This window comes from Myotis davidii, unplaced genomic scaffold (assembly GCF_000327345.1).
Source record: "Myotis davidii unplaced genomic scaffold, ASM32734v1 scaffold134, whole genome shotgun sequence".
NCBI lineage: Eukaryota > Metazoa > Chordata > Mammalia > Chiroptera > Vespertilionidae > Myotis > Myotis davidii.
The window spans coordinates 6,016,177-6,034,335 of record NW_006288853.1 but is presented as its reverse complement, the minus strand read 5'-3'; the positions used below and the strand labels follow the sequence as shown (position 1 = coordinate 6,034,335).

The window sequence follows — 18,159 nt, the reverse complement described above, 5'->3', positions numbered from 1 at the left end:
TGTTATCCTGTTCTGTGGGAAACCTTTGTGGTTTAGATTCACAGTTTCCCATTGTTGTTAGCTGCAGTTGTCTCCTCCCTCCGACCCTTCCCTCCCCACAACTCTAGCTCTTCCCCCTTGTCCCTCCCCATTCCTGTATCCCTTGCCCCACAAATGTCCTTGTGATTGCTGGAGGTTGAGTGTGCTTTGGGGTAAGTATTTTTCTTGTGGTAAAATGGGGTAGATGAGGAATGTAGGAAACTGGTTAGTCATTGTGAAGTGTTGCTTTTAACAGCAACATTTCAAACTCTGAAATGGAAGTTTTAGGACTCTTAATTTTCAGGAGGCTTCATTCATGCTGACTCTTGTTTCTGTTCTTCCCTTTTTTGTTTCAATTATCAAGGCTTTGATAATTTGATTTCTATTATTGGTTTAAAAAGCTATTCTCATAGATTTTCTTGAGCTTGTTAAAATTAAGGGCAAGGGTTTTGGGGTTTAATATTTTAAATTTCCTTCAAATAGAAGGTTATATGTGATTTTATACATATTTTCAGTATTAACATATTGATAAAAGTAAAAATGAAGGAAAGATCTTATTTTGTGGTTAAGGTGGAAAGTAGCACTTACTTCCAGAATCAGAATGATTCTTTTTTCCTCTTAGCAGAATGTTGTTGGCAAAACTCACTAAGATTTTGGCAATATGTTGTCAAGTCTGGGAATGGTTTTCTGAGTACTTCAGGATAACAGATGCTTCTGGGAATTATTTTTGGGAAGTTAGATTTGTTCATTAATACCTGCTCCCTAGAGGCATGAGATCTATAATCCTTTGAAAAGTAAAATATTTAATATTTGAGTCAAGTCACTTTCATATTCCATTTTCTTGGATTGTTTGTTTTGATCTTCAACTAAAACAGAAACTGTGTGTGTGTATGTTGTTATTTTTGACACAGAATGGATGGTACTCTGGTATTTCAAGGAGTTGTAAGTTGGAGCCTTGGGTTCTCCAGAAGTACTGCTAATTGAAAGCCATTTTCATGGTAGACATTGTGAGGAAAAACTTGATCATGGGCCCTGGCCGGCTTGGCTCAGTGGATAAATCGTCAGCCTGCGGACTAGGGGGTCCCGGGTTGAGTTCCGGCCAAGGGCACATGCCTGGGTTGCGGGCTCCATCCCCAGTGGGGGGTGTGCAGGAAGCAGCCGATCGATGATTCTCTCTCATCATTGATGTTTCTATCTCTCTGTCCTTCTCCCTTTCTCTCTGAAATCAATAAAGAAATATAAAAAAACCCCAAAGAAACTTGTTCATGGGATTTTATTACTGTTCGGTAGTGATTTCCTCAGCTCCTACTATGTGGCAGGTATTAGTTCCTGTGCTAAGTTCTTTGCTTCTAATTCCCCCTACAGTCCTGCCAGCAGGTAGTATTATCCCCCTGGGAAGCAGTCATGCATAGGTCTAAAGAACATGCGGTGTTCTTTTTTGCAAAATGAGGAAAATAATCCCTGTTTGGTAGATCAATTGTGAGAATTAAAGATATACCATGTTTCTAGTGCCTAGCACTGAGTTGGTGTTCACTAAATGGTGTTTACTATTATCATAATTTTACAGCTGGAAGAGCTGGAGAGGCTAAGTAACTTCCTGAAGTAAGTGGTAGAGCTAGGATTTGAACTGGCTCAAAACCTGGAGTCTGGTATGTTTTTGCTTGAGTATTGTCAAGGCTTTCAGAATAGATTTCAGTGGATCTCTGCCCATCCTTCCACCTCCTTCCCTTACAGAGGAGGTTTGTTGTGTGTTTTTTTTTTAAATAGATGCCCTTCTTTTCCTGGTATCCTCTGTCACCTTCCCAGTCATGTGCTTGGTCTGTCACACTGGAGTTGCTTGTGCCATTCAGTACCAGTGTTCTCCCAGCAGAAATGAGTCAAGCTGGTGCAGCCAGTGGTTTCCCTTTCTATTTTCCTCCTGTTGATAGAGCCATCATGCTTTCATTATTGTTTGCGATGAAATAATTTGGGTAATGGTGTGTTATAATGATTCATAAATAATGCAGAGTTGCAACCAAGGATTTAAATTAAAAAGCTTTAGTGGTTTAAAAATTAGGAAAAAAAAATCTTTGGTTCTAAATTATTGAATCAGGACAATATAGGGCAACTTTATGGAACTCATAGTTATGATTTTGCTATCCTGGGCCCAATATAATTGCTATTGATTCTCTTTCCTTTATCCACAGCTGTTAACTGATTGGGTATTAGCAATCTGTTTGAGAAAGAACGTTGTGTTTGTCCTACTGGTCATAGAGTATCTTTCTCCCATAGACCAAACACCAGATACTAAATTGGGTATGATATGATTCAGACAGTAGATTCATGGAAGAGATAGATGACTGGTCGTTCTTATAAACTAAGTTATTTCTGAACAAAAAAATGTGTTTCACAACACTTAGTTCTTCATACTTTTATTTAACTACTATTGAACCTCTGTTGAGTGTAAAGCAATGTAACTCTTTACATTGTAGTCTAATAAAGTACTCATACACTGGTTAAATACTGGTTAATAAAGTTCCTGGGAGGGAGAGATTAAGTCCCAATTGGTGGGAAGTGGTATTTAGACAATCCTTTGGAAAATGAGTTAATATAAATGACTATTCCTTCCTGATAGGGTGTGACTATTATTAGTATCTAATATTATAATTTGCCAGCAGAATGTCTTTCTCAAGCAGTTTTACTGAGTGAAAAAGATTAACAGCACTAGGTAGGACTGGGAAGATCGGGGTGGAGAAGAAGGTAATATAGACAGAACAAATCTTGTTTTGTGTGTTTTAAGGGTGATAGTAGTAGATGATAAATGTGCATGGGTTAAGATTGTGGAAGGCCATTTAAGGCCAAGTAGGGTTTCTATAATTAAACACAAATGTTTGTTGTTGATTTTAGAGAGAGGAAACGGGGAGAGAGAGATTGCCCCAACCGGGGATGGAACTTATGATCTGGGTATGTGCCCTGACTGGGAATTGAACCCGGTCACCACCTCCCGCCCCCGAACCCTCCCCGGCGAACCCGGTCACCTTTTGGTGTACAAGATGAAGCTCCAACCAACTGAGCCACACCGGCCAGGGCAAGGCCAAGGAGTTTTGATAGTATTTTATCATTCAAGTTTTCTGAGCTAAATAGTGATTGATTTGAGTCTGCTCTGGGCATTATTTTATAAATAGAATTAGAAGGGGAAGAACAATTTGGAAGTTATCATAATAGATGAATTGTTTTGAGACTGCATTATTTTTGGAATACATTTCCCTCAATTTGATAATTGCTTTGGGTTTATGCTATCAGTTATAATTTAATCTTATGGAATTTTTATGGTAAGTGTATGGATGTGTTAGTAAGAGAGAAGGGAGAGAGGATGGGTATAGGGCAGGGGTGGGCAAACTTTTTGACTCGAGGGCCACAATGGGTTCTTAAACTGGACCGGAGGGCCAGAACAAAAGCATGGATGGAGTGTTTGTGTGAACTAATATAAATTCAAAGTCAACATTATATATTTAGCATGTATAATTTGTTGAATACTCTCAACAAATTGCATTTATTATAGATAATAAATGACTTGAAAGTGATGGATCAGGATTGGAATATAGATTCATCATCATCATCATCGAAAAACATTTATGCCTCACTAAATACTAGGTACTGGGCTAATTATACATATACTATACTTTATTTTATTAATTTGCATAATAATCCTATGTGATGGATCTTATTTATTAGTCCCATTTTGCTATTGTAGTGCCTGGGAGACTTCAATACTGATTGAATAACTTGATTAAGATGACACAGTTGTTAGGTGATGAAGTCCAGACCTGTTTTACTTTGCTAACTCTGGGTCTCTAATTCTAACTCTGGATCCCTAAGGTGTATAATTCACGTTATATTCTTTGGGAATGGTACACCTTGGATCTCCACTATGAGCATGGTGTTTCCTGAGGTTATGCAATATGGTTGGCCCTGCAGAGGCTGCACTTTTTTAAAAATAACCTTATGATTATTTATTTTTTAAGTGTTTATTTATTGATTTGAGCTAGACGGGGGGCGGGGAGAGAGAGAGAGAGAGAGACATTGATTTGTTGTTCCACTTATTTATGCATTCATTGGTTGATTCTTGTATGTGCCCTGACTGAGGATCGAGCCCACAACCTTGGGTGCTGGGATGATGTTCTAACCAACTGAGCTACCCAGCTAGGCCTCAGAGTCCATACTTTAAAAAATATATATTTTTTAATTGATTTCAGATAGGGAGAAGGTGAGAAAGATAGAAACATCAATCATGAGGGAGAATCATTGATAGGCTGTTTCCTACATGCCTCCTACCGGGGATCAAGCCCACAATCCAGGCATATGCCCTGACCTGGAATTAAATGGTGACCTCCTGGTTTTTAGGTCAGTGCTCAACCACTGAGCCACACCAGCTGGGCTCAGAGGCTGCACTTTTAACCACTATGTTCTTCCTACTATCATGCTGCATCCTTTAGATAAGTCAGTAAATTATATACTCGTATACATCTCCGGATCTTCATAAGGAATGGTTAAGTAGCCTCCAATTGTCATTTCTTAGTCCTTAAAGTTTGTCACTTGTAACAAAGTGAAACATGTTTTCTTGTCGTTTTACTTTGTTTTTCTACTGGTTTTGGACAAATTTATAGTAAATGACATTTTCCTAAGTTCTTATGAAAGGAAAAATAAAGCTTTCTTTCCTTTATCAGCATACAATTCTTGTTGTACATGATGTAATAATTTGAAGTTGCCAGAGACCAACCCTCAGAAAATCATTTGAGTTGAGTAATTGTGTTCGCTAGAGAGTTTGAGATAACCAGCCCATGAATCAACAAATCACTTAGGTTTTTTTAATGGTTGTAGATCGTTATCTGTCTTTATTTTCAAGCTTGAATCAGAAGGAAATATTAATTCAATTGATATAATCTCCATTAGAAAAATTTGTCTGCAGTATCTCAAACTGAATATGGACATTTTGAGGGCTCTTTTATTTAAGGAGAGTCAGAATTCATCAGGTTGTTGGAATTGATTGTTCTAGGTACTTACCCATCAAACAGCAAGTTTTCTCTTTTAGTTAAATTTTTAATGATTCAATGTCTGTTGTATTCAACCTCTGTTTGGAATAAAAAGCTGTTCTTACGGAATATATAATGTAGTCCATGTACACGAATAACATGGGGGAGGATGGGAATGCTGTAATCTAAGCCCCACTTGCACTGAGAACAGAGAAGATGAAATAAATGAAGAAAATGGAAAGGTGAGGGAGGGAGGGAATCTGAGAATGCTTTTCATGTAGCTGTTCCTTGTATAATAGTTATTATATTTAAAAAGAAAAGGAGAGGAAAGGCACTCCAGGTAAAGGCATTATTAGAGACCAGACACTGAGGAAATAGAGTGCAGAGCATATTCATTATACAAAAAAGAGTCAAGTTTACCTGTTGTGGAGTAAGAGTGAGGAGCACGTACTAGGTGCTAGGTGAAATGTCTGATCAGTGAGTGAGTGAGTGAGTAGAAGATGTAGCTAGACATGGAGGTAACATCTAATGTTTCTCATATTTGTGCAGTTGCTAGACATTTAATTAAATCTTATAAATTAGTGATTTTACTGGTAGGATATCCTATATAATAAAAGGGTAATATGCAAATAGACCAAACAGCAGAACCACTGAACAACCAATCAAAGTGTAATATGTTAATGATATGCTAAGGTTGCTCAACTGCTCACCATGATGTGCACTGACTGCCAGGGGGCAGATGCTCCGACCGGTAGGTTAGCTTGCTGCTGGGGTCTGCCAATCAGGACTGAACGAGATGCGTTGGATATGCCCTGGAGCCCTCCCATGGTCCCTCCCTGGCCCAATTGTGCACTGGTGGGGGTTCCTCAGCCTGGTCTGTGCCCTCTCACAATCCAGGACCCCTTGGAGGATGTCAGAGAGTTGGTTTCAGCCCATCCCGCAGGCCACTCCCCTTGGGAGGGCACCAGACACAGGGCTCATGGCTGGTGAGTGCTGCTATGGCAGCGTGAGCCTCTCCCCATCAGGATTGACTGGGCGCGAGCCTGCGGCAGGCACAGTGGGGCCGGGATGAGTGGGAGCGGCAGGTAGGAGCTGCAGATGGCATTGAACTGTGGGTTTCAGCCCAATTCCTGCAGGCCACCCAGAGGGACCCCACCCGTGCATGAATTCGTGCACCGGGCCTCTAGTGTGAATATAAAAATATGGGAATGTAAAAAATTCACAATCAAGAACATGAATCCATTTTAAGAAGCTGTCAAAATAGGTCTGATTGACTGCTTTGGTTTTTCTTTCTTTAAGTGTGCTATTTGTTTATGTTTTTGCCCTGTTAGCAATAGAATAGTGGGCAAGAAAAAATTATGGAAAATAAACTTGTGAAAAACCCATCCATTGCCCTGGCTGGGTGGCATGGTCAGTTGGAGCATTGTCCTGTACACCAAAAAGTAGTTGGTATGTTTAAAAAAAACTTAGTTGGTATGGAAAAGCCACTGGAAATGGCTTGGGTGGACCGGCGAGTTGGGTGGGGTGGAGTCTCAGGGAATCACCAGGGCAGGTGAACAGTGTTAATCAGGTTGATGAAGACTCAGATATGGTGCCCGCCTGCCAGCTCTATAGGGAGAGGGCTTAGGAACAATGGCCTCTGCCAGAACTGTCTGGGAGAAAGCTAAACCTGCAGACCTTGCCCCAGTGCCAGACAATTCAGTTCTTCTCTTTATGTCCCTGGTGCCTTTTGAGATGCTGCCCCAGCACTGGAGCTCAGAGGGAGTGAGTCCAAATAAGTCCATATATGGTCCCTTTAAGAAAAATGCCCAGCACTTCAGCAGCCGTTGTCTTACTCAGCCACCCCCCCACCCCCATTGGTATTCTCAGCCAGAAGTTGTGGGGACTAGGCTTCCTGGCACTGGAACCTTGGGATGGGGGGCTTGGTCTGGGGCTGGAACACCTTGCTCCTCAGGAGGGGACCTCTGCAGCAGAGATATCTCTTCTGATTTTTAACCAAAGGTCACAAAATTTTCTTCTGTCTTTTAGAATTTTTAGTTTAGGTTTTCTATTTAAGACTATGACCTAAATGGTTGATTTCTTTCACCAATGTTTTGTAGTTTTCAGCATACAGGTCCTACATATACTTTGTTACATTTATCCCTAAGTATTTTATATTTTGTGGTATTATTGTGAATGGTACTTTAAAAGAATTTAAATTTCTATTTGTTCATTGCTAATATATAGAAACACAGTTGACTTTTTAAAAATAGACTTTGTGCCAAAACTGGTTTGGCTCAGTGGATAGAGCGTCGGCTTGAGGACTGAAAGGTCCCAAGTTCGATTCCGGCCAAGGGCATGTACCTGGGTTGTGGGCACATCCCCAGTAGGAGATATGCAGGAGGCAGCTGATCGATGTTTCTCTCTCATCGATGTTTCTAACTCTCTATCTCTCTCCCTTTCTCTCTGTGAAAACTCAATAAAATATATTTAAAAAAATAATAAAAATAGACTTTGTATTTTGTGACTTTACTGATCTCACTTAATAGTTCTTAGAGGTTTTATTATTTTTTGTAATTTCCTCAGAATTTTATAATGTAGAACATCATGTTGCCTGTAAATAAAAGCAGTTTTATCTTCCATTACAATCTATATATTTTTAAACTTCTTTTTCCTTGTCTGTTGCACAGGCTAGGGCCGTGGTCGGCAAATTGCGGCTCACGAACCATTTGTGGCTCTTTGGCCCCTTGCGTGTGGCTCTTCCACAAAATACCACGTGCGGGCGCGCACGTACAGTGCGATTGAAACTTCGTGGCCCATGCGCAGAAGTCGGTATTTTGTGGAAGAGCCACACTCAAGGGGCCAAAGAGCCACATGTGGCTCGTGAGCCGCAGTTTGCTGACGACTGGGCTAGGGCCTTCAGTATGGTGTTGAACAGGAGTGGTAATGTTACCAGAGAATTGAATTTCTTCATTGCTAGTGGGAGTGGGGATCTTGGGGTGCTGCTGGAATAAGCATTTTTGGAGGCCCCCATGGGAGGATGAGATGTGGTAAAAGGCTTTATTTTCATGGAGTTACATTTTTCAGGTTCCAAAGTTCCATTTCCCTTATTCCAGTCCTATAAAAGGTGCAGCTGAGGCTTTAGCAGAGCTAAAGCAAAGCCAGTGTCCAGAGTTTCCGTTCCATGGTGGAGCTGGGTTCGATGTAGCATCAGGCTAGTTCAAGTCCACTAGTCCATTGTGTAGAGTCCACATGGCTGTGGGCCATGTGGGTGAGTGCAGAGCATGCGAGCCCCATAAGCCAGGAGTCAGGGGCGAGAGCAGCAAGACACAGAGAGGGAACTTTCTTTGTTCAAGGGTTAAATATCACATCTTCCTGGGCTTGCAGTGGCTGCGCCTATTTTGGCTAGTGACCTGCTCCCAGGTGTGATTGGCATGCATCTTCCCAAATCATCCAGACCTTACTGGGCATGTGTCTAAATTGCAGCTTCCCTTTGCTCCTTTCAGTTACTAATGAATAACCAGGTTATTACAATGGTACCAATAAGCGTAGACATTTTTACCTTGCTTGGACCTGAAAAAGGTGGAAATGATCCTATCAAAAACTAATTTTGGCTGGCAACTGATATTGTTCAACTGCTAAGGAAGTTTAAGCTTTTTGCTTTTTTGTGTGAAATATACACAAATAAATAATGGGCCTGGCTGGCGTGGCTCAATGGTTGAGCATCGACTTATGAACCAGGAGGTCACGGGATGATTCCGTCAGGGCACATGCCTGGGATTCAGGGCTTGATCCCTGGTAGGGGGCATGCAGGAGACTGCCGATCAATGATTCTCTCTCATCATTGATATTCTCTCCCACTCTCTCCTTCTCCCTTCCTCTCTGAAATAAAAAAATATATATACAAAACAAAACAAAACAAATAAATAATGGTGCAGCCCTAGCTGGTTTGGCTCAGTGGATAGAGCATTGGCCTGCAGACTGAAGGGTTCTGGGTTTAATTCCAATCAAGGACACAAGCCTGGGTTGTGGGCTCGATCCCCATAGGGGGCATGCAGGAGGCAGCCAATCCATGATTCTCTGTTATCATTGATGTTTGTATCTCTCTTTACCTCTCCCTTCCTCTTTGAAATCAATAAAAATATATTAAAAAAATAATGGCACATGTTAAAAAGAAATATTAATAAAAAAAACCCCGATATCAATGAAATGGAATGGCAAGAGATGGGAAGCCAGAAAAACTTATCTATTGTAATAATCTAAATGGGAGGTAATTGTGGTGTAAACTAGGGGGATGACAGTGGAAGTGAAAAAGAAGGTTCAATACAGAGATTTTGAAGGGAGAATTGATAGGCCTTTGTGATGTAGATAGAAAGGGTGAGAGGGATAGAAAGAAATAAAACATTATAGATGTTTTAAACCTGAGTTTTTGGAGGTACCATTAGTAAAAATAAGTAAGTAAGTAAATAAATAAATAGAAAGGTCAGAGGAGGAACTATTTTAGGTGATGGTGGGGGTGGGGAGGGGAAGAGATGACTTCAGATTTGGACATGTTCAACTTGTTACAAAAGTGGGTATACAATTTGCAAGAAGTTGGTAATTTGGTTTTAGGGTTCACAAGATTTGTGATTTATCAGACCAGAAGTAATGTTTGAAGTTCTGACAGAGAAGGGGATGAGAACACCATGGGAAATGCTATAGAAAAGAGCAGGAAGGTCTGATTTAAACTTTAGGGAATACCCCCCTTTTTTTAAAACATTCCTTTTTAAAATTTATTTATTTATTTATTTATTTATTTTTACAGAGAGGAAGGGAGAGGGATAGAGAGTTAGAAACATCTATGAGAGAGAAACATCGATCAGCTGCCTCTTGCACACCCCCTAGTGGGGATGTGCCCACAACCAAGGTACGTGCCATTGGTCGGAATCAAACCTGGGACCCTTCAGTTCACAGGCCGTCGCTCTATCCACTGAGCCAAACCGGTTTCGGCATTGAAAAATTTTTAGGACAGTAGGTATATAGGCGATATGTTCAAGGTGGCCTTTGTTGTTGCTGGTTTTTTGTTGTTGTTGATGTTGTTGTTGGTTAAAGAATATCAGGTATCTCTGTGTGGTTATATTTCAAGGGAGAAGAGTCCTTGAGGAAGGGATGTTTGAAAGGCAATAATAACAATAACAGTCATTTACATAACACTTACTGTATGCCAGCACTTTGCATGTATTAACTAATTCCAGTCCACATAATAACCAATAAGATAGTACAGATATAGTTTGGAATTGTTACTGGTGGAAGTGGAGTTCTTGGGGTGGTGCGAGGAAAATAATTTCCTGAGGCCTCCATGGGAAGACGGGGTTTCATGGAAAGCTTTATTGATGGTGTAAATTAGGGGGGTTCCCCTCTAAGGTCCCATCTCTGTCCATCTCACATGGAAGAAATCCAATCTTGTTTTCTGCAGGGCAGAATTAGGGCTACTGCCCAGAATTTCTGCTCCATATTTAAAGCAGGCCAGTCTAGCATCCTGCATTTGGAGTCTGCATGGCCAAGGGCCATGTGGCTCCTTAAGGCCACATGGCTATGGAGGTGAGTGCACGGGCGAGTGGAGTGGGGGTCACAGAGCAAGAGAAAGCAAGAACAAGAGCGCAAGAGCGAGAGAACTCTCTCTCTGGGGATTTTAACCTTTCAAGATTAAAATCCAAGCTTGCATTGGGATCTACCCTCTCGCCAACCCATTGTTCCCCAGGCTAGATTGACAGCAAGCACCTTCCCTAAGTCACCCTGACTTCACTGTCCATCATCCCTTTGTTTGGGCCATTCCCTCAGTGATCTTCAGGGAATAGGTGGTTGGTTCCCTGGGGAGCATGAAGCTATAGCTTTCTGGTGAAGTGTCCATGCTTATAATGTCTGGCCTCCTCCTTGCTCTCTTCCTGTTATTAATAAACTAGCTAATTATGACAGTAACATAATTATTGACATGTGGAGTGTACCAAGGAATTAAGGTAATTGCCTATTGATTTATCAGGGAAAATATAGTTTCTTAAATAAATTACAAGTAAACTGCTATATAGAATAACAGAAACTAGAGATGTGAGCAACTTTCCTGGTTAAACTGTTTGGGTATCTTGTAGATGCACTTTGACTTCTAATGTTAGGGTTACTTTTGGCTTTAATCACTAGTAATGGGTTACTTACTGTTCCTTCATTAGAAACAGATACTCTTCATGGTTTTTCCATTTGAATCATTGATTAGTTGAACACGGTCATTCTTTGATGACCTTCTAAAATGTTACCCTATTCCTTGTAATAGGTTCAGTTGTTTGCCTTTTTAAGTTAAACTGCTCTTTATTGATTGATTGATTGATTTTAGAGAAAGAGAGAGAGATAAGAGAAAGACAGAGAGAGAGAGAAAGAGAGAGAGAGAAAGAGAATCAATTTGTTGTTCTACTTATTTATGCATTCACTGCTTGATTCTTGTATGTGCCCTGACCAGAGATCAAACCCACAACCTTGGCATATCAGGATGATGCTCTAATCAACTGAGCTACCTGGCCAGGGCCTGAATTTTGTATTTTTAAAATGATTGTAAAATTCAAATGTTTCTCCAAGCACTTAGCTAAATTGTACTGACATATCACTTATCCTATGTGAGGTTTATTGTTCTTTTTATACAATTAGAAGACTTATTCCCGGTAACTTACAACTTTCTGGTATCCTGAGGTCCCCAAACCAAAATTTACTTTTCTGCTTTTAGGCATAGCAGGTCACTCATTAAGTGAACTTATTCATTGCTTATTTTGAAAACTTGCTAGTACTTTCACGTGCTTATCACATTAAATCTCAGCCATTGTGTGAAATAGGTATTGTGTCACTGTATTACAGATCTGGAAAACAAAGTTCAGAATACCTAAGTAGTTTAGGATTTTACAAAGCAGTAAAAATGTGGAAATTGAACTCAGGTCTTCTAACTCAAAGTCTAGTCCTAGTCCTCTTTGTATAATATCACAATTATTCTATATCACTTGCTCCTTATAGCAACTTGACATTATACTGTATTTGAGCTGTTCCTTTCACAGAAATGTATTCAAGTTTTATTCCATTTTATTTTGTCATTATACCTATACTTTTATATATATATATTTATATATTTTTTTTAGTTTGAGATTGCCAATATCATCTGGAATGATACTATTATCTACCAGCTTAGTAATTTTAGTTATAATTTTGCATTGAATCAGTAATATGCATACAGTACAAGGTAATTTTTATATAATTTTAAAATCTTTTTTTATTTTTGCAGATAATCAATTCCTTTTCAGCTTAAAAACATAATTTAAAATTAACTTCGATAAGTTGTAAGAAATGGTTCAAAGAATTCCCATATACCCTTTAGCCAGATTTAGATGTTGTTAACATTTTGCTATATTGATTTGTTTTACCTTTTTCTCTTTCTCTCCCTCTTCATATATACATATAAATATATACACTCTCCATATATGCATATATACTTATAAATTTTTTTCTTCTGAACCATTTATGAGTAAGTTACAGACATCATGCTCTTTTACCCCTAAATACTTCAGTATTGCTTAAGAAGTTCTTTTTCTTAAAAATTTTTTTCTTAAATAGATTTTTAGAGAGAAAGAGGAAGGGGAAAGGAGAGAGAGAGAGAGAGACAGACAGACAGACATTGATCCGCTGCCTCCCCCACGAGGGAACAAATCCGCAACCCAGGCTTATGCCCTGACCAGGAATTGAACCAGCGACCTTTCTGTGCACGGGATGATGTTCAGACAACTGAGCCACACCAACCAGGGCATGTTTTTCTTCTTTTTAATAGGTTGTTAGAGCTCTTATTTTCTCATGTGTCTTTAGTAGATGACATTGGAAAAGAATCATGTTTGGTGCTAGCCCTGCCACTTAAGTGAAATATTTTGTCATCAGTATTTCTTTGGACCATTTGTTACTGCCTCTCTGGGCTTTGTTCCTTTTGGCTCTCGCCTCTAGTTTCTGACACACCTAGAGCAAATGTGAGAGCTTATTGCCTTACCCTACATAATACTGCCATTCAGAGCCTGGAATCTTCTTTTTCCGCTACTGCCTATTTTCCCTTTGCTCTCTAAACTCAGGGGTGTGTACTTAGGGCAGGCTGAGTTTCAGTGAGCTCCTAATGTGGATATTGGAAGCCCCACCTGCCTGCCAAGTCCTTTTGGCTGTGAGCAAAGTCGAGGCTTGGTACTTGTCATTCCTCTGCAGCAGTTGAGCTGAAGGAATGCTGCAGGGCTTGTTGGAAGTTGCTTAGCACCTTGCGTGGGTGTGTGTGAGGGTGTGTGTGTAGAGTTGAGGGTCTTGTGTAGTTAGTGTGGGAGACCTGAAGTCCTTCCTGGTGCCATCCTAATCATTAGGCAGTATTTATTGAATACCTCCTTATGACTAGCACTGTGATAGGAGCTCTTGGAATAGTATAATAAAATACTTCATTAAATCACAGTATATTAGGCAAACAATTCTAGCTCTGCCACTTACCAGCTTTGATTTGGGCAAGTTAATGTCTTTAAGCTTCACTTTACTTTCTATAAAATCAGCTATTAAATCCTACATGATAGGGCTGTTGTGGAGATTGAATAAAGAATGTAAGTATAGTGTTTAGCACATGTCTGACAATAGTTAGGATTTCATTTCATAGTCATATTTAGGATTTATGACTGACACCATATAAAACAAATAGAGAGTAATAAAACAAATAGAGAATAATATAACTCTACAATGTGTAATCAAATACTTAAATTACGACATGTAAATTATAAATAGTCTGGGAATTTAGGGAAGAGAAAGAACAGTCTTGTGCAACCATTTAATGTTTCTGTGCCTTAGTTTTTCCAATGGACACACTGTGGAGATGCTAGGTGACATCCCAGAGAATGATTAAGGTATTATAGCAATTTAGCTTTTTTAGGTGGTTTATGTGATGGTGGAAAAAAGGAGCTTGAGGAGCTGTTAGAAACCAAATTTGACACTTATTCTTAATTTTTTCCTTATGTGGTCATGGCAGCCTTATAGGAAAATTTGAAGCTGGAGATTAGAAGCATTACCTTCCAAAGAAGGTGCTTGCTTTGGTATTTCTCCCTGTTGCCTCACTGGCATTTTAATTAGTTGAGAACTCATGTTGGTCAATGGATGGCCTCTGATTGTAAGCACCTCGGATATAATCTGAGGATTAAGTGATTTGTACCCCAAATTATCTCTCTGATCTTCTGGCAAAAATATAACATACAATCAGACAGGGCAGGATAAGATTTAGTTCTCTTGAACTAATGTTAAGGACATATGGTTTACTTACCATGAGTAGTTCTCTGGGATGTGACATCTTTACTCGAACAGAATCCAGACTGATAACTTGGCCCTCCCAACTTCTAAATAGCCATGAATATGTAAAATACCTTTAAAAATTTCTTTACTTACAATATCCAAAAGAAACTGTTTCAACTCCTTGTTTGGTATGTACTTACTTGGTAATTTTTTTGCAAAGTGTGTATTTGGTTTTAATTTTTGTCTAGTTCTCTTCTAGAAAATTTCAGAGAAGTTTCCCATGAAAGTAAAGCTGCTCATACTTTTTTTTTCTCCCTCTTTGGTTTCTCCTTTTTGTTGTTGTTAGTTTTTTTTCTTCTTGGAATTGTTTGCCAAGGTTTCAAGTTTATAGTGAGAGGTGAGGCAACGTTGATCTTGGCAGAACAGCACAAAGCCAGAAGAGTCATTAAGTGACGCAAGCTTTTGATTTTTTTTTCTTTCTGTTAAAGCTCTCTGGCACAGCTGGCTATTCTAGTCACAGAGGAAGAGAGGAGAAGAAGTTCTGGGTGGAATGATAGAAGATGTTTGGAGCATATTAAAAAACAGCAGCAGCAACAGCAAATGCCCCATATAATTCAAACAAGCTTCTTAGCTCTGTGGAAGCTATGTCAGTTGCTTAGAACTTGAGTTTTTACTTCAGAGGATGATGGGACAAGGCAGTAGAAGGCGAGGAGGGTTGCGTTGGATTCTTGCTTATCTGTCTGCCTCTCCTTCCAGTTGGAAAAATCTTCAATCCACAAGAAGCATTGTTAACAAGCCTAAGAAATACATCTTACCCTGATCCTGGATTCTGTTGGAATTGAGGATTACAGCCACTTCACCAGGATTTTATGGAGGTGGTTCAAGAAAAATAGAAGGAAACAATACTCAAGAATTTCTCTGTTTATATTAGTCCTGTGCCATGTTACATTTTGGGCATTGTTTGGAGCAAGTTGGGGACAGCTCTTTCATGTGGATCTAAATGGATACCTGCATTCCTCAAGCTACATATATAATATTTGGAAGGCTATAAACTCAAATTCTTTCAACATATGTTCATTAAGTTCTGGATTCTCTTTCTATTAAGGACTTCAGCAGACAGAAACTCCCTCATCAAAAGACACAAAACCTCCTCTGTGTTTTCAGGCTAAATGTGAACAATCATGTCTTGGAAGAGAAATTATTTTTCAGGGGGCCGTGGTAGTGTCCAAGGGATGTTTGCACCTCGAAGCTCAACCTCTATAGCCCCCAGCAAAGGCCTCAGCAATGAGCCTGGACAAAACAGTTGCTTCCTCAATAGTGCCTTGCAGGTAAGGGCTATTTCTTTCTTTTTATTTAAATGTATTTTAGTTGCTGGTGCTGTATTTCTGATAACTCTTAAATATAATACTTGACGGTCTCTGTTTGAGGTCAGCACCCTGAGATCATTTTTTAGGTTTATCTGTGTGATCTTAGGCAAGGCACTTTATCTCTGAGTCTCAATTACCTCATTGGTAAAAAGAAGATTAATATGATAATGAAATAATAACTGTAACTACTACTACTTACCTGCCTAAAGGGGAGGAGGTACACAGACTAGATGATCTTACTACTTGTTTATTGACCTTTTTTCCTGATAAGTCTCTTATTTCCTTTTTTACCCTAGTTGCTTTTCTCTAATATAAAAAGCAAAATTCTGCCCAGCCGGTGTTGCTCAGTGGTTGAGTGTCGACCTATGAACGAGTGGTTACGGTTCAATTCCTGGTCAGGCCACTTGCCCAGTTTGTGGGCTCAATCCCCAGTGTGGGGCGTGCAGAAGGCAGCTGATCGATGATTCTCTCTCATCATTGATGTTTCTGTCTCTCTTCCCCTCTCCCTTCCTCTCTGAAATAAAAATATTTTTTTAAAAACAGCAAAATTCGCCGAAACCGGTTTGGCTCAGTGGATAGAGCGTCGGCTTGCGGATTGAAGGGTCCCGGGTTCGATTCCGGTCAAGGGCATGTACCTGGGTTGCGGGCACATCCCCAGTAGGAGATGTGCAGGAGGCGGCTGATCGATGTTTCTCTCTCATCGATGTTTCTGACTCTCTATCTCTCTCCTTTCCTCTCTGTAAAAAATCAATAAAATATATTAAAAAAAACAACAACAAAAAAACCCAGCAAAATTCTTTCCACAAGTCAGACTTTCTTGTCTCATAATTTTCAGGCTTTTAGCACATATACTGAATGGAGTCTAGTCTTTGTTCATTTCTTCATCTCCTTCCTATGAGATCACATGTAGAGCTCATAATTGGTGTCTGGTTAAATATGCTTGAACAGAGCTAGTGGAAAGTAAATTTTCCTAAGATGATTATCTACTCTAGATTTTCCCTTTTGTTGTTGCTTGCCACCTTACTGGTCACAGAATCCCAAAGCTTCCTGATTTGCCTAATCAGGCCCATAATGTTAGGTTCATAACCTTTGTCCTAACTTTCAAGTAATCCCTTTCCTCTCTTTTATACTTTTCAGAGTAAAAGTAAATGAAAATTTCCACCCAAGACAATTATGCTTTGGTTAAGTGTTATTAGTTTTATACCTCAGACTTAATGAGAAAGTAAGTTGCTAATGAGAGAAGAAAAGACAAGAGTATTTAATATAAAAAGCATTGGACTTAGGAATTAGGAGACCTGCATTCTACTCTTTGGTCTTCTGTAGACTAGTCTTGTGACCTTGTACAGGTAATAATATTTCAATTTCCTCATTCATAATAAAAGAATTGAGTCAAGCTTATTTGTGTAATCAAGATTTCATACTCCCAGTTTCTAAATTTTTATTTGGAAACATTAAAAAGTCCTATGCTATGAAGCCTATAGGAAGAGTTTAAGCACTTTCACTAATTACTACCACAAATTTCTTGCTGTTGAGGGGGTTGGTTAGGTTTTTTCTAGGTGATGCATATTAGGTTTTTGAGTGACTTTGCATAAACTAATAATACTTTTGTAATTTAGATGCAGGCAAAATAGTGTTGGCTATAGGTGTGTTTGTGTTTACATCCTTTCTGGCCATAGTCCTGTTTTTATAATTTTGTTTCTATATTTTCTGTCTATACTGTCAATTGAAACAATATTTATGACTTTCTGTTCTAATTTCCAGTGCTATATGCTATATATATACACACACATACATATTTCTATACCCATATTTAAGGATTGTGTCATTGGTGATTTTGGATTGCATACTATAATTGTGTTACAAGTTGAAAGTAATTGTTTCTATGAGCTAATATTCTAACTTTTGATATGAAAGCTGTGTTCACCACAACTGTGTTGAATCCATTACATTTGTTTAAAAAGCTGTTACTTTTTTGGGAGCATAGTGTGTTTCAAAAAAATTTGAAATATATACTTTGAGGCAATAAGTAAGAAGCTCCAGAGGTATTCTGTGATCTGGGGCTCCAGTCACAGAAGTGTAGTGCCTTTTCATATATGGTGACATTTAAATGTTTTCCAGGCAAAAGGAACTCACTAAGGAATTATGCTATATATTACACCATCCTATCTAATAATAGACAAACATGGTAATTACCCATACCTCCAACATGCTTCCCATTGGCTAATCAGGGCGATATGCAAATTAACTGCCAACCAAGATGGCAGCCGGCAGCCAGGCAGCTGAAGCGAACAGGAGGCTTGCTTGCTCCAGTGAAGGAGGAAGCCAAGGTTCCTCGCCTGCTGCTTCTGGGCTCTCAGGTGCTCTCTAAGCAACTATGTTGCAATTATAGAAGCAAAACCATCCCCAGAAACCTGTGAAAACCTGGCGGCCTTGGAGCTGGAGCTGAAACAGTGTTTCAATTATAGAAGCTAAACAAAACC

The 18,159-nt window shown here is 39.4% G+C and overlaps 1 protein-coding gene across 11 annotated transcripts in view; it reads left to right on the top strand.

The window, feature by feature from the left end:
* USP54 (ubiquitin specific peptidase 54) overlaps positions 1-18,159 on the top strand; it is a 121,285-nt gene that overhangs the window by 25,975 nt on the left and 77,151 nt on the right. For 3 of the 11 annotated variants that reach the window (XM_015562155.1, XM_015562156.1, XM_006760981.2), the window contains exon 2: positions 15,069-15,640. In XM_015562155.1, coding sequence (XP_015417641.1) covers positions 15,494-15,640 — 147 coding nt within the window. In that variant the 5' untranslated portion in view covers positions 15,069-15,493. Of the gene's footprint in view, positions 1-107; positions 192-14,695; positions 15,641-18,159 lie in introns of those variants that run through there. The other 8 variants (XM_006760980.2, XM_015562157.1, XM_015562163.1 and 5 more) reach the window with 8 other exon arrangements.